Source organism: Mustela nigripes, chromosome 1 (genome assembly GCF_022355385.1).
Source record: "Mustela nigripes isolate SB6536 chromosome 1, MUSNIG.SB6536, whole genome shotgun sequence".
Lineage (NCBI taxonomy): Eukaryota > Metazoa > Chordata > Mammalia > Carnivora > Mustelidae > Mustela > Mustela nigripes.
In genome coordinates, this window is record NC_081557.1 from 96708289 (window position 1) to 96734107 (window position 25819).

A 25819-nucleotide genomic window follows, 5' to 3' on the forward strand; every position below is an offset into this window, starting at 1 on the left:
CCAGGTACAAAGACAGGAGCTGCCAGTCGCAGTGAAAACCAAATTGCTGTGGAGCTTCAGAGGGGAGCCTCCAAATTCATATTCCTTTGCCCGAAGCCCCTTTCACCTAGGACGCTGTGTGAGTCACGCAGGAAGCAGACTAATGAGAGCACACGTGCACAAAGTATTCAATCTGGCTCCCTGGGTTCATTTTATTTTCCTACCTTTACAGTCTCTTTGCTCTTATTTCCTTGTCTGTCTATTTTATCCCATCTAATTGTGTGCTCGGCTATTAAAAATGCATTCCGGAATTCAGAAGGGTACCAACTCTCGGAGTAAGTGTCTTCATTCATAAGCGTGAATGTAGTAAGGACAATTCCTCTGGGGTGCTGTGAAGATTGAATGAGCTAAGCCATGCGCAGGGCTCAGTAAATGCTCCCCCCCCCTCCCCCGGCCCCAAGAGTGTCTGGATCAGTCACAGGACTGACTCCTCCGTGCTAATTCCAGGGCTAGAGGCAAGAATTTAAGTCCGGTTTTTCTTCTGAGGGCTTCAGTTTCATTACAACCCTTACAGATGAATAAAACTCTATTGAAATCACATGCTTTGCTTCTTGTATGCTTCCCTCTATGTTTACGTGAGGAAAAGGAGAGCCTGAAACAGAGGAAGTCTAAACAAAGGGGACCCTTTGTGGTCCCTTCTGTGGCTGTCACACCAGTGCCTAATGTAGTCCCGGTCTTTATACTCTCACAGATGCCTCAGCTCATACTGTATATTCTTGGTTCAAATGTAAGTCAAGGACTTGCTGAAATTATTTCTGTAACAGAGGGATAATAAAAACTGTTTACTTGAATAAGGCTTTGGATTGCCCCAAAGTCATATCCTAATTCACAGGCAGCCGGCAGAGGAATGGCCCATCTACATTGTTGTAAGATTTTTGACGGTTACAACATCCAAAGTGATGTTCTGCAAAAGGATAGCCATGTTCATTGGCTCAAAGGCATCAGAGTCCCTAGAGCTGTCCCAGCACGCACAGACTACGGAGAGGGAGAAGGCCAGGGAGTTTACAGGCAGATAGTCAGGACCCCCAAACACTTCAAGACAAGGGCTGGTCCTTAAGCCAACCCAGGCCCGCGGACAGATAGTACCTGTTCTGTTCTCTATTCCTTCAGCAGGAATCATCACAAAATCTGCCTTCTCCTCCGACTGAGTTATAATGGATTCGCTCTTTGCACTGTGGATAGGACTGGGTGAAGTCAGGCTGTGATGGAAGGAAAAGGAAGAGAAACAATGATTACGAACAATTTTCTTTTACAGATTTGTTTATTTGGGAGAGAGAGCGCAGTGGGGAGGGAGAGAAAGTCTGAAGCAAACTCTGTGCTTGGTGTGGACCCTGACGCAGGGTTCGATCTCATGACCCTGAGATCACGATCTGAGCCAAAACCCAGAGTTGGATGCTTAACCGACGGCCATCCAGGCGCCCCTGAGGAGTTGTTTAGAAGCCAACTGTCATAATTTATCCCAGAGACATGTTCTGATTATCTTACTCCTACTCTCCTACATAGTCCCCGGCCACAGTATGAACAAACGTTTGTTGAATGAGTGCAGGATGAACTTTCTGAATGAATGAAATGAATGCTAAGTGCATGACCCAGTCTTAGGAAGTCTTTTCTACAGCAAGGCTGCCTTGAAGCCTGATTCACAAAGCACAGATTTACCAGGATGGGTAATCTAGCATCTTAAAAGAACGTTGAGTTTTATTTTGTTTGCTCTTTTTTTTTTTTTTTTTTTTTAAACTTACCACCACCACCTGCTCTACCACCATTCCTGGGCCAAGATTCAAAGACTGATATAATGTGTGTCTCAGTACCTTTGGGAGCTGGAAGGAAAATCTACTCACAGAAACAAGTATCACCAGCAGAGCAACATGGCAGATCAGCTCTAGGCTGATCTCAAAAGAGGGGACAATGCTGAGGGTGATTCATGGTGAGAAACTGCTGGGACTGTGGACAGTTGCCAGGCTGGGCAAAAAGGCAGTGACACATCAACAAGGACAGGAAGTGACAAAAAAAGGGGGAATCAGAAGGAAAGGGGGAAAAGACCTGATAGGGAAAGGGAAAGGTTTACTTGATTGGATCATCGAAGAGTTATTCAGATCCCTGCTATACTCTTTGCAAATTATCATCAGAAATCTCTCAACAATTCTTAAGTTCTGCTACAACTATTAGCCTTGGAGGGAACTGCTGAGATTTTCAGGGAAGATGAATTTCAAAGCTGCAAAACAACAGCAACTCCACAAGACAAGATGCGAATGTGAGGCTGACATTTCCATCTGACAGGGAAAAGGAATCTGAAGGGCCTTTCTTCTTCGCACCGCACCTTGAGAACATCAGCTCTAAAACAATCTCAGGGGCTGTGGGGTCTCCAGGCCCAGCCCCCTCTCCGGAATTCTTTCCAAATCCATCACCCAGACAACAGTGAAAGTGTCTAAGACTCACTGACCCACTTAATGTGCCCCTGAAGTCTCCCAGGCTAATCCTCACAGCCTCGATCAGGAGTTAACGTTTTGTCTTCCTAGAAACCAGGATAAACAAGAGCTGAGCACAAGGGGTTGTATTCGGAGATTTCTAAAACCTCGAAAGCAGTTTGAGGACTAGTGTCTCTTCCTCTTCGTTGTTGCAAGTTTAAGGGCTTTGGTGGGAATGACCTCAACCACTACGACATTCTCATCCTTATTAGAACCTTAGAAAACAATTTACAGTTTTTTGTTTCAAATTAAGGAAAGTCATTTAACCCTATCTATAGATCCATAACCTGAGCAGACAAGGGGTAGAAAGGTGGCGAGGAGCGGTATTTAGGAAAGATAATTGCTGATCCCTCTTTCCCCACTTAGGCCATCTGATTTCCAGGCCAACAGGAACGAACTGCTGAAAGAGCATTAGTGTAAGGGCATTCTGTCCTCCTAAGGATAGATTTATGAGTATTCAGGCCTCTGCATTCCCTTCCTACAGAAATGGGGACCCACTTGCAGAAAGAGGCCTGTATTAGCTGCTCCTCTTTGAGAAATGATAAAATGACACTTCCTTAGCTGACAAGGTGCTATGGTTGACACGTTCCACTGCCGGCATTTGGCTGGACCACAGTGGGTATGTGTGAGACGCAGGGGGGTGGGGGTGGGAAGAGGAGTGTGAACCCAGGATGCTGGAAAACTGTTTGCCCAAAGCAGGGACGCATGCTCAGCTCCACCTCCCCCCTCTTAAGTGAGTTGTCTCCCATATAAGGGCAGAAGGAGGCGGATGTCTGCATACCCAACCCCACTGGGGGAGTGGCAGAGCAGCCAAAGGAAAACAACATTTCTTTCTTGAATTTGAGGCTGCCAGCGAGTGAGGCCACAGAGAGGTAAGACCAGGAAACTAGGTGGCCAAGTCCAAAGAGAAGGACCTGTGGAAGAAAAACTCTGAAGCTCAGGTCAGAGCAGCAATCTTGCCACATCCCCAAGAACCTCCGGTAGGAGGACAGAGCATTTAGTCAACTGCTTCAGGTCACAGAAAAGTATTTTAATGCTAATTAGTTAAGTGGCTTGGGCTCTTCCCGAGGAGCTCAGAACCCCGATTTTGTAAACAAGTAATGCCCCACCTGCCATCATAATCCCCTCAAATCAGGGAACTGACTACAAATAAGATTGGACAGATTGATTTCTTAATTCCCACAGGTCTGACGTCTCTCCAGCTTAGGGTCAGACAAACGATCCCGCAGCAAAGTCCAGATCAGAGTAAAATCAATTTTTAGAAAATGGGTAATGGGTGATAAGAAAGCGTCCTGCTTACTCCTGAAGTGCCCTCCCACAGCAGAGACAGGACAAGGTGAAGGGCCGCTCCTCCCGCCCCCATGCTGGTTCCAGTTTCCTAAACCCAGCGCATTTTGTACTGATAATCCCAGACCGGCAGCCTGTCCTTCGCAGCACAGCGCCCCCACCCACACCGGTCCGTCTCTGGCCAAGAGCATCCTCCAGTCCTGGCCCTGCGCCCGCCCATGCCCCCCCGACCCCCACACCTCCAAAACCCAAGTGGCTTCTGCTCACCATTTCACTTGCGTCCCTCCCATGGTCCCCCTCCTGGCTGCGGCTTCAGCGAGCCCGTTTCCCTGGGTGAAGCGGGAGGCTGGGAGTCACGGCGCTCCCGAATTCGGGCATGTCTCCCCGCGCTGGGGCCCGCAGAACCACTCCATGGGCAGGTCGGCTACCAGAGCCGCTGGTCCCGACCGCGGGAGAGAGTCGGAAGGGCAGAAAGGCGGGCGTCTCGGCCCCGGGGTCGGGGATGTTCCCGGGACTGAGGCGCGCGGTCCCGGCCGCTCAGACGCTGCAGCAGCCCGGCCTGGGCGGAAGCCGCCTCCCCTCGTAGGCTGCGGGTCCCTGGCGGCGGCATCGCGGCGGCCGCGCGGCTGCGGGCGTGCCCCCGGGCGCGGGCATCTCACCCCATTGCCCGCGCGGGGCAGCGCTGCCCGCTGCTCCCGCTGCGCGGTCGGATCCCCGCGGCGAGCGTGCGGGCAGCCCCGGCTCCGAGCCGCCTCCCGCCCCTCCCGCGCCTCCCGCCCCTCCCCTCGCCGCCCCCGCTTCCAGGCTGACAGCGCCGCGGGCAGCGCGGGGCTCGGACCCGGCTCGGGCGGGGCGGGCTGGGAGGCCGAGCCGGAGCCCGGCGCTCGGGCGGGGGCGGGGCCGCGGACGCCGAGCCCCGGGGAGGGGTGGGCACCCCGGGGCTGGAAACGCCCTTTCCGCACCGACCCCTCCCTTCGCGACGGCGGAGGTCGGGGCCGGCGCGAAACCCTCCGAACGCCGTTCTCCTCCCACCTTCCCCCGGGCGTTGCACGTGTTCTCGCTTCCCAACTAGGGATCGTTCTGCGTGGACACAGTAGGAGGCCGGCCCGAGGTCTAGGGAGCAACAGGCGGCCTGCAGCGGGGGGGGGGGGGGGGGCACCTTTCCCATCTTATGAGCCGCTCTCCGTTCACAGTCACATCGCGAAGTCTCCAGGCCTTCCTGGGTCACTGAGCCACGAGGTGACCTCCCCTGAGGAAGGGGGTGGTCGGGCAGAATGTTCCAGAGCCTCCTGGGTCCCGGGAGCTTACTGAGCAAAACCCAACTGACCCAGCATCCCAAAGATGTAAGTGAGACATCAGCTTAGAAGAAAATGACAAAAAAAAGCAGGAAGGAGCGACAGACCGGGAAATGAGACTCATTACCTGACCCCTCTCCCAGAAAAACGGTCACTGCCCACTGCAGCCTGATTTCCAGGGGGTCCCTAATTCGCACTGTGTCACAGCCCCTACCCCAGTCTGAGTTCAACTGCCAGAAAGGAAGGAAGCGGGTGTTCTCAAGAAGACATCCAGACTTCTCTCCTCTAGCACTCGCTCTCTCTAGCGCTCTCTCTCTCTCTTTCTGTCTCTCTGTCTGGCTCTCTCTCATTTTAACTCTGGCAGGCACAAAAAAGTGAAAGGCCTGTAGCCATGCAGGAAGCAACAGATCTCATTATAAATGAAATGTCCTTTGACTCTCTATACCCAGTGATAGCCTAAGCAGCACGCAAGGAAGAAATGGTTCAGATTCTCATTACCAGCACACCTATTGCTCAATGGGTACAGGGTTTCCTTCTGGGGTGATGAAAACGTCTTTGAGCTGGACAGAGGTGATGATCACACAACATTATGAAGATACTAAATGCCACTGAATGGTATACTTTAAAATGCTTAGTGGCTAATTTTACGTTATGTGAATTTTATAAATAAAAAAGCAATTTACTAAATGTAAAAATTAAAGTTGAGTAAGTATTAATATACTGATACAATTATCAGTATATTAAAATGCTGGGAAGAATTCCATGTGACTGCAACAAATTAAATGGTCTATCAATCTAAGATGAAATTTTATGTGGAAAAGAAACAGTAAGAAAGAAAATAAATGGACTTAAAATACGTATAAGACAAAGAACAATTAGACTTAACTAGAACAGACTACACTGGGCTGGGGTAGGAGAGAAAAGGTCATAAGAGCATAAATTTAAAAAATGATTCAGCAATGAAATGAAGTTAGTAAATAAGTTGACATGATCTGGTATGTATTTTTAGGAGCATGATTTACATGAGCCAGGAAAGTCGTCTTTTTCTGCCACTACACTTGGCATCGATCAGGCTTTATTAGAGCAGTGTGTCCTGTTTCGGTCTTTGCACTTGGCTCTAAGCGCTACAGATGGCCGTTCTGCTAGAGTCACAAACATCTTAGCCCACACCAATGCATACTAATCCGCCACAATTCCTGGCCCTATAAATGAAAGCTGAAAACATCCTAATGTTCTCAGACAACTCTGCTCAGTTTTTCCTACTGTTATACGCTTGCTAGAACCTTCTCTGGCCACACTTAGCGTTCAGCTCAGGCATAGAGGCAGTACGATGGAACCAGCTGTCAGGCTGGCCAGGGAGACCAAACCAGGGGCTGGGCCCTCCCGGCTGCCAGTCATGCCCCCCTGTGGACAGAGCTGAGCACTGGCACTCGGCTCCTCGCAATGCTTCCCACTCACCACCCTCCCTACCTTCCAGCCAGCACAAAACTGCAAAGCAGTGAAGACAACCCCTTTAAAGTCAAACATAAACTGACGGAAAGAGAAAAGAGCGAGGAGCCTCACTGCCTGTCGTATTGCTACTTGAAGCTGAAAACTCCGAGATGTGCCCCCCCAACCCCCAGGACAGTTACCTGGAGCAGCTGGACTCGGACGGGGACCTCTGCTGCCCTTCGTACTGCTGCACCAGGGCCCGCACACTCCAGTACGGATTCTCGATCTCCTCGTCCACGCTGCTGTTCCTAAAGTCGGGGGGCACCAGCAAAGAAAAGGGTGTCAGTCCTTCAGGTCAACTCAGCAAGAACTGAGAGATGGCCACTCTCAGAGTGCTAAGGGGAGAAAGAGGAGGAAGGCCAAGTCCCTGCCTTAAAGACACCGGACACCCAGGAGGGAAACAGACCTAAACACAACTATTTGCACCAGGCTCTGCAACATCCAGGGTCCTGCCCTCTCCCAGCAGACATACCACCTCCAAAATGTTTCCTGCCATGACTCTTCAGGACAAGCTGGCTTGAGTATACATTCTAGAGAGACACTCCCCCAGATGACTTGGAACACTGCTCCCACATATCTCCCCATGAAGAAAACACACTGTGCCAAAGGTATATATTTAACATCCTGGGCACCAGGACAAAAAATTACAAATATGATTCTTTTACTTTCTTCTAACTGCAAAGTAAACATCTCTTTTGATAGGGTTTTCTGTCTTGGAGCGTCCTCTCTGACCCCACACTCCATGCTCTTTTCTGCAATGTGGGGCTGTTTAGGTGACACGTCTGTCTATTGGACGGTATCATTTGCCACAAATATCAGAGACAGGAACAAGGTCCCATCCCCAGATTTTGACCCTTACCTCTGTCTGTATCGAAAGACATCCCGTCCTGACCGTGACATGTCATGACATACGTCAGCCAGAGCGGCCGCTGCTCCCTGGGCCACAGCAGTGGCACAGTGTGGCTGGTGACTCTGCAGAGAGGCTCTGGGTTCCCTTCCTTGGCTCACCGTCCTGTTGGAGCCAGGTTTGAAATGAGCTGCCAAGGCAAGGACCAGCCTCATGATAGACTTCAGGTTTCCTTCCACAATATCTGAGGGACAGAACAGACCCAGAGGTCCTAAGAGGGAGGCAGAGGGTTCATTCATTTAATACGTATTTGCTAGTGACACCAGTCTCTTTGTCCTCACAGAGCCATGTTCAACAGGAAGACAGAACGTTTAAAAGCAATCATAGTGAAGTATGGTCATGTGCTATGGTAGAACAGAATACTCCGGGAGCACAAAGTAAAGGCATCTTATCCAGCCTAGAGGTCTCAGGGAAGGATTCCCAGGGGAAGTGAATTTTAAATTGAGACTTGATTGACAAATAGTGGTTCGTCAGGTGAAGGAGGAGAAGGAAAAGTGTATTCCAAGAAGAGGGAACAGCAAGTGTAAAGGTCTAGAGGTGAGAGAGAGCACGACCCACAAGAGCTGTGCTGTCCAATATGGAGGCTACTGGCCACATGAGGCTACCGAGCACTTAGAGGGGAGATTCTGAATTGAAATGTGCTCCAAGGGTAGTACCTCACACAACAAAAGTCAGACTGAAACATATCTCATTAGACTTAGCACAAAAAATAGAAGGCACACTATTTCCTTCATAACTGTTATATTGATTACATGTTGCACTGATAATATTTTGGATATACTGGGTTAAATAAAATGTTTTCTTAAAATTCATTTCTCCCATTTCCTTTTTATTTTAAAAAGGGATCTTTTCAGTTTCGTGTAGGAGACTCGTGTTATATTTCTGCAGCACAGCACTGTGGCAGAGGAAACTGAAAACAGCACAGCGGGTTGAGGGGCTGAGTGCAGGGGTGCAGGTGAAGGGTGAGGCCGCAGGGGGAGATAGCAGAGGCCGGGTCAGAAAGGGCATGGCAAGCCCCAGGATGGACTTTGAATTTTCCCCTAAGGACCCGCATGTGCAGAGCAGTAGCATGAGCTTATGTATTCTCAGAATTCTCAGAAACATCATTTTGGCTGCAGAGCTGTGGGGAGGGAGACAAAACTTGAGGCAATGAGACTAATTAGGAAGCTGCTGCACTTCTCCAGGTAAACGACAATTATGTCCTCAGTGGCAGTATTCCCTCAAAATAGCTGACTTTAATGGGCCAGATCCCCAAGCCCACCCCTCAGGGGGACCAGAACAGAGATATTACGGCACTCTAAATTTTGCCCTAGAAAAAAAAAAACGCACGCAAAAAAACAATGTGATTGGAGCGCCTGGGTGGCTAGGTGGGTTAAAGCCTCTGCCTTCGGCTCAGGTCATGATCCCGGGGTCTTGGGATCGAGCCCCACATCGGGCTCTCTGCTCAGTGGGGAGCCTGCTTCCTCCTCTCTCTCTCTCTGCCTGCCCTTCTGCCTACTTGTGATCTCTGTCTGTCAAATAAATAAATAAAATATTTTTTTAAATATTTGAAAAAAAATGTGATAGATCTGGTGAAAGTTAAAATAAGGGAATGGGTAAAACTCCTATTTTTTTAGTTTCATAGCACTGCAAATATGCAAAGCTTGGAAAATGATTGATGGATACCTCCTACAGGGCGCTCCCAATGGTCAAATGTCTGCCCCACCTAAATGATCCCACCACAGAAAACACCAATAACCCAACATGGAAGGAAGGCTCCCTCCGGCTCTCATTCCCATTCTCAGTCTGGCAATCAGACCCAGAAACTGAAGCTGAAACAGAACCCAACCTACAAGCAATTCTAGAGAAACAGTGGGAGGGCCAGGGAACCTGGGTCTCTGACCACCTAAATGCTTCCTTGCAGCTGGGCTCAATACGGACTCAGAAGTGTCCTCTTTGGGTTCTGCAGCTATAAGAGAGGCTATGTACAGAGGTGCCAGAACCCCTTTTCATCTTGCCTGAAATATTCTGCAATATCCCCAAAATTAAAAGCTATAAACTGTTTTTCTTCGGAAAACTGGATGGAAAAATCTGTAGCTATTATAATTTGAAATAATTCTTGAGTATAAAACCCAAGGAACTTGAAAAACATAATCTGTCTTCATTTTTGATTACTTAAATGAGACACTGTAAAGTTAATATCCCAATCTTGTCATTTCTACTGTATTTTCTTCACACATACACTCAAGCAGACCTTTATTCAATTAAAATGAATAGAGAATGTCTATCTCCATCCAGGTTTTCAAAGCACTCAGATTTTGATGATTCCCCTGTCCCACGAGGGTAACTCTTTATGGACAAATGATATGATGGCATGGGCCTAATGCTATTCCAGTCTACTCAGAAGCCTCGGCTATACAATGGGTGGTTCTTCTGAACCTCATAATCACTGGGTAAAGCTGAGTGTACTCATCCCCCAAAGATGTGATGGGCCGCTGACCTTTAGCCGAAGTCTGGTGCATGCGAATCTTTTTGGAGGCCACAAACTGGAGCACTTTCTCCACATTATTCTTCATCTCCTGTTGGTTACTGGGAGCCAGCTGTACCCCCTTCAGTTTTTCTCCTGCTGTTAGAAGAGAGAAAACATACAAAAGCTATAGGGAGGAACATTATCAAAGTTTCCTAACAGCCAGATACCGAGAAAGGGAATATTTGATGGAAAAGCTAAGATTACATATAAATATGCAAGTGCGTTAAGCCTTGGTATTGATCATCTGGATGCGGAATAAGAAAGGAAGAGCCTTTTGGAGGGTCTTCAAATTTTCAAAGCTGTACGCAGGGGCCTGGGAAATGACCGTGTGTATGCTTCCTCATTCAACAAATCCTCACTGAGCACCCACCGCACGCCTGGCATTGTTGTGGGCACCAGTGAAACAGCCATGAAAGACATGGACAGAGTCCCTTCCATTGCAGACCTTCTATCTGCAGGGATGACAGAGGACCAAGTGAACCAGTACATGTTTAATATAATTTCAGGCAGTGGTAGGTGCTGTGAGGAAAAACAAAGAAAAGCAGCATCATGGCCTCCCTGATAGTGGGCAGAGACCTGAATAAAGTAAGAGATGTTAGGATCTGAGGAGGAAGCATTTCAGACTGAAGAACCACAGGTACAAACAGCAGGGTGCGGAGGGGGGCGCTTGGGTGGCTCAGTGGGTTAAGCCTCTGCCTTCGGCTCAGGTCATGATCTCAGGGCCCTGGGATTGAGCCCCACATCGGGCTCTCTGCTCAGCAGGAAGCCTGCTTCCTCCTCTCTCTCTGCCTGCCTCTCTGCCTACTTGTGATCTCTCTCTGTCAAATAAATAAATAAATAAAATCTTAAAAAAAAACAAAAAACGAAAAACAAACCTCACACCAGGGTGGGAATGAGCTCAGCTTATCTGAGGAACAGCAGTGGCTGAAGTGGAGAGAGAAAGGGGAGTCAAATCCTAGGAGAAGGTCGACAGGTAAGCAAAGCCAGGTCATTTAGGGTCTGTAGATTAATAATCTGTGTTTTAAAAGAGGACTCTATATGGACTCAGCTTACATAGAGAGGAAACAGGGAGATTTTTTAGAAAATGAAACTAGTCAAGGCAAGGGTTAATGATGTTTTGGGCTTGACCGGAAAAGGCTGACAGGTGAGAAGTCAGGTATTGGGTAAAATTTTAATGTAAAGCAGATAGCACATGTGAAGGACTGGGTACGATATAGGAAGAAAAGAGAATAATTAAGGACAACTTCCATAGCTGGGTGGATGGTACCATCCTGTGTTACTTCAGAAGAAATCTGGAGGAGAGAGGAACTGGTAGGGAGAAGGACAGCCCAAGTTCTGATTAGGGCATGTGCAGTTACAGCTGCATTTCATACACTGGGGGCACCATGTTGAACGTGAAGTTGATATTCATGTCTCGAACTCAAAGACAAGTTTAGAGCTAAAGTTACGGATGTGGGAGAAGATCACTTGGGGACAGAGAAAACACAAGGGCTAAGGACTGAACACGGAGGACTTCAACACTTAGAGATCATGAAGGAGAAAAGCCAACAGGGCGAACCGGGGGAGCCAGTGAGGAAGGAGTGTCCTAGAAGCCAAGTAAAGACCGCGACTGGAGGAGGAGGGACAAACTGTGCCAGGTTCTGCTAAACTGAATAAAATAGGGGCTGAGGCCAAGCCACTGGATTTGAGAAGGCAAAGGTTGTAACCTGGACGAGAGCAGTTTCAGGGGAGGAATGGGTCAAAAGCTTGAAGACAGCATGTTAAAGAATGGGGAGTAAGGTAGTGAATTCAGCGAGCCTTTCCATATCCCAAAGTCACAATAAAATGCAGCATTTAAGAATCGGGGTTTTGGGAAACCAAGAATACATATTCATATTGTTTCCATATGCATAGAACATCTCTGGAAAGAAATGCAAGAAATTGCTAACACTGGTTGCTTCCAGAAAGAACACATCACTGGTGCGGCTGGAAAATAGGCTTTTACATCCTTTTGTGGCTTCTGCATTTTCTATCTGATTATATTTTCAAGTATAATCAATTCAAATCAGTGAAAATGAGGGCTCGAAATGAACTTTGGAATTAAAATAGATCTAGTTTTTTACCTCTCCTTTGCTACAGTACAGTTACATGGCCTCGGAAAGTCGCCTAGCCTTTCTGAACCTCATAAATGAGTAAGGCGGTAGTACTCATCTCATCCCCACAGCATAAATCATCTGAAGTAGCTTAGTACAATCCTCAATACATTCAAAGTGCTCAATGAATTTATTTATTCATTTTTATAAATCTTCTAAGCTTAGTTTCCTGAAAATGGGGATGAAAGTATCTGTTTCTCAAGGGTTGATAATGAAATGAGATAAAAAGTGTTCAATATGGGACGCCTGGGTGGCTCAGTTGATTAAGCAGCTGCCTTCAGCCCAGGTCATGATTCCAGCATCCTGGGATCGAGTCCCACATCGGGCTCCTTGCTTGGCAGGGAGCCTGCTTCTCCCTCTGCCTCTACCTGCCACTCTGTCTGCCTGTGCTCACTCTTGCTCCTCTCTCTCTGACAAATAAATAAATAAAAATCTTAAAAAAAAAAAAAAGTGTTCAATAATGGCAGCTCTAACTATGACCATCATTATTATTATTATAAAGGAGTGCCCTGATAAATCCATGAGCTGGCCCACGGAGATAGCAAACCGGGCTCTTTCCATGCCACGTGCAAGCCCGCATCTCTCAAGGACTAAGCAAGGTCAGCTGATTAACAGAACAATAAATGCCAGAGGGCCTATTATGTGCCAGGCACTTGGGTAGGAGTTGTGGAAACAAACAAACAAACAAAATTACACTGTACCTGCTCTTAAAGAGCTCAGTCTATAGGGGAGAGACAGGAAAACGTTACTGCTCAGCGAATGGCAATACTGTCATGATAACAGCTGTGGACAAATGCTGTGGACACAGGGTACGCTGTCCTCCAGTAAGAGCGGCTTGCAACAGCTCCAGGGCTCCCTGAGGACAAGCCTTTTCGTGGGACGATATGGGATTGTCACGGAGGGCTCCTTTTGCTGGCCTGACTACTATTTTCTTTTCCAGCCTTGGTTTGGACATCAGTTCTTCTGGCAAGCCATCCCTGAACCCTAGGACTGGATTGGGTGCCTCCATCCACCCATGTGCTCCTCTCTGTCCTTACCCCATCGGACTCCTAAGTACATGAATGGAAATGCATTCACTTTTAAGTGTTCCCAACTAGATTGGGACACTCCTGAGAGCACAGACTGTGCTCACAGTCACACTGCCGGAGCATAATACGGGGCGCCCAGCACACAGAGTTTGCTGACTCATAAATAAATGAATTAACGTCGGGCAAGTATGTTAAAACCTTCTATACTTCCATTTCTGTATATTACAAAGCAACGGCAAACTGCTCTGAAGGGCATGTGGAGGATAATGAAGGCATGTTCTGGCATCAGAGCCCAGGGCCAACTGACCAACGATTTCGATGAGATACGCCAGGATCACCCCATCCCGAAGATCCTGTCGCAGGTCCTGCACCGGCTTCACTGCTGGCCTCTTCTTGAGCTGTGCATTCACCCAGGCCACATAAGCCTGCAGCTGTTGCTGGAAAAATCAAAGAAATAAGAGAAAGTTTGCACATTATTGTTCTCCTTTGCCCCGTGCCTTCTAAGGCAGCATTTGAGAATGGGCTCTGGGGGGAAATCTATATCCAGAGGGAAGAGGAAATTTCAAGGAAAAAAAGAGGCCGGTCAGACGGGGAACATGTTCTAAAGATTTCTGGTTTTATGCTAATCTTCAGGGAAAGCTAACCGCTGACTTGCTAGCAGGGTAGACCCCGATAAGAAGATGAGTGTTTCAATGACAATGACTCCTGTTTCCTTGTGTATATTCTCTGTTGACCAGGAATGAGGCCGGGCAAGAAGCAGAGCCAGTTTTGGGTGTAATCACTGCTGCCATAAGCACACAGCGCTTCACAGGAATAATCACTTGTATTTCAAATGCACAATGGACAGTGATACTCAGAAGACTGGTCTTGGGGAACCAGGAATAAACAGCAAACCTGCTCAGAACCGCCTCTCCCATCGCTCTTCACAATGAGACTTAACTGAGATCATCTCAGGGTCAACCCAAGATTTATTCTCCTGAGCCCATAATCCTGGGATTGCTACAGTTAGTGTTAATCCATACTTTATTCTGTCAAAGAGGCTCTAGTTGCCTAAAACCTGCACAAAGAAGGAAAAGAAAAGGCTTTGGTGAGCAGTAGCCCGAAGACTTGGGTAGGGGAGATGGAGAACTTTCATTTATTGTGAGACTAAGCCAGCCAGTATCATCGGAAGCCTGATGGGCCCAGACAGGGACCTATAACCCATCCCAGCCCTCGGATAACCTGACATATTCCATTTTCTCCCTTACACAATGCTCGCAGTCAGGGGTCTATTCCAACTATGCATTTGTTCTGAAGATGGGCACTAAGTATCAAAATAGCACATAACAACATCCCAGAAGCAGCATCAGTTCTGTCTGGTTTCTGCAGAAACCCAAGACCCCGAACCTAAAAATCAGGTTCAAGGGCTAATGGGTATTAAGTTACAGTCTGGTTAAAGAACACTTGATTTCTAAGCCGCAAGTACCTCATCAATGAAATGATGTTGGAAAGTACTCACTGCCTGCTTCCTGAGCTTAAATGAAATCTTCAGTATTTTCTCTGTGTTGATTTGTGGGAATAAATGCAGTCTTTGTAAGACAGCACTAAGCTGTTAACAAACTGCAGGAAGTGCCCTCTCAGCGGGGGACAGCAGAGGGAAGGAATCCAATACCTACCTGAACTATACACCAGTTTTGGTGTTTGATGTGTGTTTTACTGTATTAATGAATGGACCTGCAACAGGACCTGACACACAGCTGATGTCATTATTATTCTCATCATTATTACCATCTAAGTAATTCTCACAAAAGCCCTGAAGGGTCAGTGTCCTCTCCGTTCTCTGGATGAAGTTCAGAGAAGTTATGTAACTTCCCCAAGGTCCCCAGCTAGGATGGAGCAGATAGGGCATTGAAACACAGTAAGTGCGGTCCAAGCATTGACCAAGGACTTTGCACTGCCCAGCTCAGTCCACACCTTCTGCCTGATATGGGCCAGGCTCCCACCCAGACTCTGCTCCCGCTCTCCTACTCTGTTGCCACGGGACTGTGGGAGGCAGACCAGGCAGGCAAAAGGGCGCCTCTGCAGTAAACCCCTCTGCTCTGGGAGAAAAGGAGTTAAGACTGAAAAAAGGAGTTAAGACAGTTGGGATCTCACCACCTGGGTCACATATAAAACTAACCAAAACAACACCCAATAGGAATCAGGACAGTCTCTTCAACCACAAACAGTGCTGGGAAAACTGGGCAGCCACATGTAGAAGAACGAAACTGGACTATTCTCTTTCACCACACACAAGATAAATTCAAAGTGGATGAAAGACCTAAATGTGAGACAGGAATCCATCAAAATCCTAGAGGAGAACACAGGCAGCAACCTTTTCAACCTCGGCTGCATCAACTTCTTGCTAGATACATCTCCAAAAGCAAGGGAAACAAAAGCAAAAGTGAACTGCTGGGATTTCATCAAGATAAAACGCTTCTGCACTGGGGCGCCTGGGTGGCTCAGTCGTTAAGCATCTGCCTTCGGCTCAGGTCATGATCCCAGAGTCCTGGGATCTAGTCCCACACCGGGCTCCCTGCTCTACAGGAAGCCTGCTTCTCCCTCTCCACTCCTTCTGCTTGTGTTCCCTGTCTCGCTCTGTCTTTCTCTGTCAAATAAATAAATAAAATATTTTTAAAAAGCTCCTGCACAGCAAAGGAAGGCATCAACAAAACTAAAAGGTAACCTACAGAATGGGAGAACTTATTTGCAAATGACATATCAGATAAAGGGCTAGCATCCAAGATCTATAAAGAACTTATCAAACTTAACACACAAAAAACAAATAATCCAATCAAGAAATGAGCAGAAGACATGAACAGACATTTCTCCAAAGAAGACATACAAATGGCCAACAGACACATGAAAAAAATGCTAAACATCACTTCGCATCAAGGAAATAAAAATCAAAACCACAATGAGATACTTCCCCACAGCAGTCAGAATGGCTAAAATGATCAAGTCAGGAAACAATAGATGTTGGCAAGGATGTGGAGAAAGGGAAACCCTCTTACACTGTTGGTGGGAACACAAGCTGGTATCAGTCACTCTAGAGAACAGTATGGAGGTTCCTCAGAAAGATAAAAAATAGAGCTACCCTAAGACCCAGCATTTATACTACTAGGTATTTACCCCAAAGATACAAATGTAGTGATCCGAAGGGGCACGTGCACCTCAATGTTCATAGCAGCAATGTCCACAGTAGCCAAACTATGTTAAGAGCCGAGATGGCCATGGACAAACAAATGGCTAAAGAAGATGTGGTGTGTATATACAATAGAGTATTACTCAGCCATCAGAAGGGATGAATACTTACCATTTACATCAACATGAATGGAACTGGAGGGGATTATGCTGAGTGAAGTAAGTCAATCAGAGAAAGACAATTATCGTGTGGTTTTACTCATATATGGAATACAAGAAGCAGCACACAGGATCATAGGGGAAGGGAGGGAAAACTGAACAGGAAATCATCAGAGAGAGACAAATCATGAGAGACTTAACTGTAAGAAACAAACTGAGGGTTGCTGGAGGGGAGCTGGGTGGGGGGATGGGGTAACTGGGTGATGGGCAGGAAGGAGGGCACGTGATGGGATGAGCGCTGGGTGTTACACACAACTGATGAATTACTGAACTCGACATTTGAAGCTAATGATGTACTATATGTTGGCTAACTGAATTTAAATAAAAATTTAAAAACACTCTCCTAACCTAATCTCCCTGTGCCTAATATCATCTTCAACACACCCGCCACACATTCCTGCTTCAGATCCTTCACTGGCCTCTCTCTCTTTATTTATTTATTTATTTGACAGAGAGATCGCAAGTAGGCAGAGAGGCAGGCAGAGAGAGTGGGAAAGCAGGTTCCTTGCTGAGCAGAGAGCCCGATGTGGGGCTTAATCCCAGGACCCTGAGATCATGACCTGAGCCGAAGGCAGCGGCTTAACCCACTGAGCCACTCAGGGGCCCCTTCACTGGCCTCTATTAACAAGATAAAACCCAACCTCCTTAGCTGCATTTAGTTTCATGTGCTGGCTGCTATCTCTTCCCCAGCTTTACTCACCATCCTCCCGCCTGCCTGCCCCATTTCAGTTCATCCAAACCACACACACTGCCCCAAATGAACAGAGCCATCCAGCCACTCTCCCTCCCTGAGCTTGGTGCCTCCTCTTAAGGCTCAGCTCGGGCATCACCTTCTCCAGGAAGCCTTCCCTGACTCTCCCACACACTTCATCTCTGGTCTCATTGAGGATGTCCTATGTCACACAGGGCTCTGAGAGCACCAGCCCAACCTGGGCCCATAATTTGAGGCTTGGGGAGGGGTGGCAAAGGGGGACAGTGAGCTCAAAGGAGCTCAGGTCTGAACCATGCTCTGTGCAGAATTATTGGACTCTAGATTGACAGGGGCATGACAAGTATTTGAGTTGGTGAATCATTTGTCACATTTCATCAGGCCAAGACTTAAAGCGACTGCAAAAGTTAATAATGCAGGGGCAGATGAGAACAAATGGTCCACGTTAGGCCATGATCATTTCTACTTGAGTAACCACAGGCTTCTGTTGGCTATTGAATAGAAGTCCTGTCTGATGCAAAACTGATCAGAGGTTCTAACAGTACTTTTCAAGCACATTAATCTCAGCTCTGGTCTTTCAACAAAAGAGGATTCTACAGCATGAACAATAATAATAGTCACCACTGTTCTCAACACCCACTCTATGTCAATAATTATGCTAGGTCCCTCATTCATGCATTCATTTATTTATTTATAAATAAATTCTATACCCAATTTGGGGCTGGAACCCAAAACCCCAAGATCAAGAGCCACATGCTCAACTGACTGGGCCAGCCAAGTGCCCCTCTGCTAGGTCCCGGGAACACATTTTTTCCTATGCTAACCTGCCAGGGAGATATTACTTTTGCTAATTGGAGACTGAGACTCCAAAAGGGTGAAATAACTTGTTCCAGGTCATGCAAACAGTAAACTGTGACTATGATTCGAACTCCCAAGCCAATGTTCTTTTCACCAGACCACACTATTGCCTAAATAAATGCATCCCTGAGGTTTCAGTGACTCTCCCTCAAACTCTCAGAATGGAAGTCACCATAGTCAAAACCAGTTTCTCCTCCGCATCCACTGCTTGGGTCTCTCGAGTAATAATCTACATGAAGCAGTTATCTACTACTCCAAGCATGTCCCCCAGGCCAGCAGCATCAGCATCACCTGGGACTCTCAGGCTCCAGCCCAGGCTAAACTCAATAAGGACCCATACTTTAAACAGAGCTCCTCGTGATTCAATAGGCACATTGAAAATTGAGAAGCACTGTTCCCATCCCTGGATGTGCATCAAGATCACAACGGAAGATCTTAAAAAACACAGACAGGGGCGCCTGGGTGGCTCAGTGGGTTAAGCCGCTGCCTTCAGCTCAGGTCATGATCTCAGGGTCCTGGGATCGAGTCCCGCATCGGGCTCTCTGCTCAGCGGAGAGCCTGCTTCCCTCTCTCTCTCTGCCTGCTTCTCCATCTACTTGTGATTTCTCTCTGTCAAATAAATAAATAAAATCTTAAAAAAAAAAAAAAAAAAAAACACAGACATGTAGACATTACCCCATCAAATTCTCTCCAGGGAGTTTAACTTAGAAAGTACCCCCCCAAGTTCTCTCATATGAGTCTTCTAGCAAAACACTCCAGTTCCCTTGACCAAGGGGTTTCCTACACCCTGATTACCCATCAGAAGCACCAGTAAAGCTTCTTAAAAATACTAATGTCTGGGGCCCACTATACACCAGTCAGAATTTCTGAGAGTAGGACCCAGGCACATCAGTATTCCTTAAGTGCTCCTACATACATCCAGAGTTTTGAGCCAAGGTCAACATCCCTTACATAAAATAGTTTCAAGTACTATTGCTCTCCTGCCTAAATCTCTCTGACACCAAGACATCTAGAATCTAACATAATACTCTGGGAACTAACAGGAGAAATGAAGATTCCTCATTCTAGACATTTCTCTCTTCTTTTTCTTCTTCCTTGACCACCAGAAAACACTGTTGACCCACACTAGGGGCTCATTCAAAGATTTTATTTGAGAGAGAGAGCGAGTACAAGAGGGGGTAGGTCAGAGAGAGAAGCAGACTCCCCAGTGAGCAGGAAGCCCAATGTGGGACTAGATCCTGGGACTCCAGGATCATGACCTGAGTCAAAGGCAGTTGCTTAACCGACTGAGCCACCCAGGTCCCCATTTTTATTTTATTAACTGTTCTTTTCGAAATAATTCCATACTTACATGAAAGTAGCAAAAATGGTACATAGAGTTTCCCAATACCCATCATTTCCTAGCTTCCCCAAATGTTTACATCCTACAGAACGAGCGTGTAAGATCAGAACACGTCATTCATACTAACATAATACCATTAACTAATCTCCAGACCTTATTCAAATTTCACCAAATTGTCCCACTGTCCTTTTACTGTCCAAGATCTCACACTACGTTGAGCCACCCTGCCTGTCTTGTTGGTCTCCTCCAATCTGGGACAGTTGCTAAGTCTTTCTCTGTCTTTCATGATCTTGACAGTTCTGGGTCCCTCATTTTGGGTTTTTCTGCAGTTTCTTACTGATTAAATTAAAATTATGGGGCAAGAATAACACATAAGTCATACTGTACCCTTCCCACTGCACCATACCAACAGGCACATGATGCCAGTACATCACAATACAAAATTAACTGTGATCAAATGGTTAAGGTAGGGTCTGCCAGGTTTCCCTACTCTAAAGTTGCCATATTCCCCTTGTAATTGGTAAGTATCCCGTGGGAAAATGGGATTTTTTTTTCTCATCATCACCTTATCTGTCCATTTTAAATTGAACATCGATTTTTCATTCCTAAAAAATCATTGAGTTTTCCTGATTGATTACTATGACGTTCCCCAAAAGATGATTTTCTAATTCCACCATTCCTTCTACAATTAGTAATTGGAATTCCTAATATGAGGAGCTCTCCCTTCCCCCCCTAATAACTTATTTATGTCAGTATGAGCTCATGGGCATTTATTTCACTTATATTTATTTACTTATTATGTTAATCCATTACTATCATTACTTATTTTGTTACTCAAATTGGGATGAATGTCTTCTGCATTCTTTTCATATGCTCCATTTACTTTTTAAGAAACTGGGGTAAAAATAAATAAATAAATAAACTGTGGTTAAAAAAACACATAACATAAAATTCGTCATCTGAACTCTTTTTAAGTGTACAGTTGAGTAAGGTTTAGTATAGTCACTCTGTTGTGCATTGAATCCACAGATTTTTCTCATGTCGCACAACTGAAACCCTGTTTCCATTAAACAACAAATTCGATTTTTCCCTCCTCTCAGGCCCTGACAACCACCTTTCTATTTTCTGTTTCTATGAATTTGAATAGTTTAGATAACTCAAATACAGGGAAACATACAGTACTTGTGTTTTGCGATTGGCTTATTTCACTTAGCATAATGTCCTCAAGGTTCATCCATGTTGTTTCATGTGTAAGAACTTCCTTCCTTTTTCAGACCGAATAATATCCAAAAGTAAGTTTACATCACATATTGATTATCCATTCATCTGTTGGTGAACACGTGGATTGATTCCACCTCTTGGCTCTGGTGAATACTGCTGCCAAGAACATGAGTGTGCAACACTGATCGTTAAGACCCCATTTTCAATCCTTTTGGACACAAACCCAGAAGTAGGACTGCTAGATCATACAGCCTGATCATATTTCTTGAACACTTCCTTACTTTCTGGCATCAGAAAATATTCTACACTCCTCATCTTGTACTTTCTCTGCCCAGCTCTGGAATCAGCTATTTCTCAAAAGAACTCCAGTTCTTTCTACTGGAGAATAGCTTTTAGAAACCAGACTTTGGGCATGAGATCATTGTTACTGGGGTAACATTCTTGATCCTCATAGTAGCAGAGTAGGAAACAGGTGTATGTACACACACACACACACATTCTTGATTCTCATAGTAGCAGAGTAGGAAACAGGTGTATGTACACACACACACACACACACACACACACACATCTATATCGACTTACCTTGACAAAGAGACATACCAGGAATCATAGCATAAATTATACTGATTCGTCCTCTAACCCAACCCTCAGAATTCACTCCTTCCTGTCCCTTTTCTTTATTATAATTTCTTTCTCCCAGTGAGAAACTGGACTCTTAGTCTCCACTATAAATTTACTAATTAATGTTCGCTCAATTCTAGAGAACACATAAAATAGCGTCAGACTTGCCAACTCTTACCTTGTGAAAGATTACTTTACTAACCATAATACAGTATTTATGCATAGTTCTTTTTGTCTTTAGTCTTAACAGTATTAGTGAAAATACTGATTTGAAAGTCACTTAGGTTCCTTCTTCTCCACTCCCACTGGTGTGGTTCTGTTCTCTGTTTGTAGTACAGTTTGGTTTGTTTCTTAGTATCAGTAGTCCATTGTGGTTCTCCCCACATTTAGGATGATCAGGTGAAAGATTAACAGGATTCCCTAAGTCAGAGCTATACAAAAACATCTAGTCAGGAAGGTGTCACCGCCCCCCACCATTCTCTCTACTCTACCCGTCCTCCATTCTTTCAACCTCCTCCAACTCATCCAATTCGACCAACTCATGAGTTCCCCTTCCTTCTTTCCCTCTTTTGTGAAAAACAGGTCATTGCTCTTCGCTTTGCACTTGTGCTTTTCACCTTGTTTCACTTAACATAGTCTGGAAATCACTCCATACTTGTTTAGAGATTTTTCCTTCTTCATTTTTACAGCTACTGTAGTACTCCATTCTGTGGATGTGCCATAATTCATTTACCCCTTTTCTATATGTGGACATTTAGGGTTTTTCCAATGCTTTGCAATTACAAACAATGCTGCAGTGAGTGACCCTACGCATGTGTATTTTCATGTTGATACAGGTCTGCCTTCAGGGTAGATTCCAAGTAGGACTGCCGGATCAAAAGGCAAGTCGGTGGATAATTTTATCAGATATTGCCAAAAGCCCTGCCAAAAGGGTAGCATCTGTTTACATTACCAAAGGAATACATGAGAGCACACTTCTCCACAGCCTAGCCAAACAGAATGTTGTCGTACTTCTCAATTCCAGCCACTGTGATGAGAAATTGTATCTTAGTGTTATTTTAATTTTCAGTTCTTTCATTATGAGTTTAAACCTGTTTGTGCAGGAGTGCGTGGGTGGCTCAGTCAGTTTAAGCACCTGCCTTCAGCTCAGGTCATGATCGAAAGTCCTTGGATCGAGTCCCAAGTTAGGCTCCCTTCCCTGCTCAGCGGGGAGCCTGCTTCTCCCTCTCCCTCTGCCGCACCCCTCCATGCTCTCCCTTTCAAAGGAATACATAAAATCTTTAAAAAAAAAAAACAAAACAAAACTCTTTTTTGTAGGTTTAATAATCCATTTTACATCATCTACCTTTAATCACTATTTTCATATTTAAATGAATTGTCATTTTTCTCATTTTTCTATCAGAGTTTTTGGTCCCTTTTTCTTCCTTTTTTAAGAATTCTTTATATCCCAAGACTGTTACCCTTTTGTCTTTGACATGTGTTGCAGATATTTCTTAGTTGCCTTTGACTTTTACATTGTCTTTTTGGCCATGGAAGAGTTTCTACGTTTATATAATCACATTTATTGATGGTTTACTATATTGCCTCTGAATTCTGAGTCATGGTTAGAAAGCCTCTTTCCCTTCACTGAGATGAAAGAAGAATCACCAGGTTTTTTTCTCAGATGGTTTCATTTTTTACATTTAGATCCCTGACCCATTTGGAGTCTATTCTTGTGTATGATATAAGAAATAAATCCAAATCCTCTTTTTCCAAAGGGCTACCTAGTTGTTCCAGCACCATTTCTTAAAACCTCCCTCTTTACCCTGGCGGTCTGAGATGTTACCTTTACCATATACTAAATTTCCATAAGTCCTTGAGTCTATTTATGGGCTTTGCCCCCTACATCACTCATATATTGTTTATTCATGCATTACATTTTAATTATAGAGGCTTTATAGTGCATTTTAATGCCCAGGAAAGCTAGTCCCTGGCCAATGAAAATTTCCTTTTTTAGTGTTCTCTGGACTATTCTTGCATATTTATTTCTTCAAATGTATTTTGTTATTTTTACCTGACCTCCTAAAAAAGTCTGTTGGCATCTTTATTGGGATTATATTACATTTATAAATTAATTTAAGGAAACCTGTCACCTTTACGGTGTTAAATCATCCAACTCAAGAATAGGGGATGTTGTTCCCTTTGTTCAAATGTGTCCTCCAGGAGTGTTTTAAAGTTTTCCTCCTGTAGGTTTTATACATTTCTCTTTAGGTTCATTTCTAAGTATTCAATCTTACTTGTTGCAATTGCAAATGAGTTTTCCTCTGTATCATTATGGTCTCTAATTTGCTACTTTTTGGGTATATAAAGCTATTAATTTCAGCATGTTAATTTTATATCCTCTTACCTTATCTTTTATTGTTTGAGTTTTATCACTAATTCTCTTCAATTTCCAGGATTATTATTATATCTGCAAAAATAAATAGTTTTATTTCATTACTAAGCCCTGTGCCTCTAAATGACTTCTCTAGTCTAATTATGCTGCCTAATACCTCTGACACAAAGTAGATAGAGAGTGGGCATCCTGCCCTTGTTTCTAGACTTAGAGAAACCCTGACAGTGTTTCCCAATTTAGAAAGTTACTGGTTTTAAGACTAAGGTATATATATTTTATCATGTTAAGTATATCCATCGTCTTATTTTCTTGAATGTTTTATGAGGAATGGATGTTGAATTTCAATAAAATGTCTGTCAGCCTTTATTGAGATAATCCTATGATTACTTTTCTTAATACCTATTAATATGGCATATGATACTAGTGGATTTCTTAATAATGAAACAACCTTGCATTTTGGAATGAAACTCACCTGATGGTAGTGAATTATATGTTTAAAGTGGTGTTGTAGGGGCGCCTGGGTGGCTCAATGGGTTAAGCCTCTGCCTTTGGCTCAGGTCAGAGGTCAGATCAGATCCCAGGCTCCTGGGAATCGAGCCCCGCAGTGGGCTCTCTGTTCAGTGGGGATCCTGCTTCCCCCTCTCTCTCTGCCTACCTTTCTGCCTACTTGTGATCTCTCTGTCAAATAAAAAAAAAAATCTTTAAGTTAAAAAAAAATTGGTGTTGGATTCTATTTATTGATGTTATGTGAATACTCTATGTATGGTACCTCTTTACGGGTACTCATAAATATTAGTCTATGGTTCCCCTTTTTGCACTCTATCATGTTTAGGCATCAATATTGTATTTGCTTTTTTAAAAAAAAGATTTTATTTATCATAGAGAGAGCGAGCGAGAGAGGGCATGAGCTGGAGAGGGGGAGCAGGCACCCCCCTGAGCAAGGAGCCCGAAATGGGGCTCAATCGCAGGATGCTGGGATCATGACCTGAGTCGAAGGCAGATGCTTAGTGACTGAGCCACCCAGCCACCCTATATTTGCTTTTTAAAAAGAAGTAGGAAGTTTCTCTTCCTTTTCAATGCTCTGAAATAATACACAGAGCACTGGAACTATCTAGTAATATGCAGCAGCTTGGTAGAAATCCTCTGTGAAATATTGGGGAACTAGAATTTTTTGAGATAGCTTCTTAATAGGATTCTCTTTCTTCCACAGAAATTGATCTGTTTAAATTTTCCATCTCTTTCAGCATTTCCCTAGGAAATTATCCATTTCAAGTTTTAAAAAGTATTTGCACAGACCTATAAAGACTCTTACAATTTTTTGTTTCAATGTTTACTTCTCCATTGTCACTTCTTATTTTGTATATTTGTGCTTTCTCCCTTTTTCCTCGGCATTGTGTTAGCCAGCAATTTGTCTGTTTTGATAATTTTTTCAAGACGTCTTAGAAACAAAATAGTTTCAAGAGTTGTTGCTTTCCAGCCAAAGTTCCTCTAAAATCATGCTACCTAGAACGAAACACAATACTCTGAGGATAAAACTAAACTCTCAGTTTCTTCATTAAAAATTGTTCACATTCTTTCCTCCTCCCTCTCCCTCTTTCTCTCTTTCCTTCACCTTTTCTTTTTCTTTCTTTTTTTCTTACCACCTTACCTTGTTGACTCACACAGTACTGTCAACCAAAACGCCTACATAATTTTTAACACATTCTGCGGTTAAACCAATCTCTTCCATCTTCATTCTTGTAAAACTGGTCTTCTTGTTCCATATTTACCTATAACAAATTTCTCTTGTTAAATCCCATCTCACAGGATCCTTCTAGATTGTATCATTTATGCACTCATTTATTCAGATCAACCAACATTGCTAGGAATTGTGCCAATCCCTGTGCTGGGAGGTATATAATTAACTATGATACAAAGTAATTATGATGACAATAGAGAAATATTAACATGCTATCCGTGCACAGAAGGAGCAACAGGATGGAAGGATGTGCGGGTCAGGGAAGAGTCTAGAGGAAAGGAGACATTCCTCTGGTTCCCTAAGGATGTCTGCTAGTTAGAGAAGGGGAGAAGGACATCCTAGGGGAAGGTGGTAAAAAAGAAAAAGAAAGAAAGAAAGAAAGAAAGAAAGAAAGAAAGAAAGAAAGAAAGAAAGAAAGA

At 44.7% G+C, this 25819-nt stretch overlaps 1 protein-coding gene across 12 annotated transcripts in view; it reads right to left on the reverse strand.

Moving 5' to 3' along the window:
- Positions 1-25819, reverse strand: part of DIXDC1 (DIX domain containing 1) — a 70894-nt gene that overhangs the window by 22805 nt on the left and 22270 nt on the right. For 6 of the 12 annotated variants that reach the window (XM_059417137.1, XM_059417105.1, XM_059417173.1 and 3 more), the window contains 5 exons: positions 13461-13590; positions 9964-10089; positions 7437-7695; positions 6718-6825; positions 1126-1238 (listed from right to left, as the gene is read on the reverse strand). In XM_059417137.1, the coding sequence (XP_059273120.1) occupies positions 1126-1238; positions 6718-6825; positions 7437-7695; positions 9964-10089; positions 13461-13590 (736 nt within the window). Of the gene's footprint in view, positions 1-1125; positions 1239-4058; positions 4532-6713; positions 6826-7436; positions 7696-9963; positions 10090-13460; positions 13591-25310; positions 25432-25819 lie in introns of those variants that run through there. The other 6 variants (XM_059417121.1, XM_059417146.1, XM_059417165.1 and 3 more) reach the window with 5 other exon arrangements.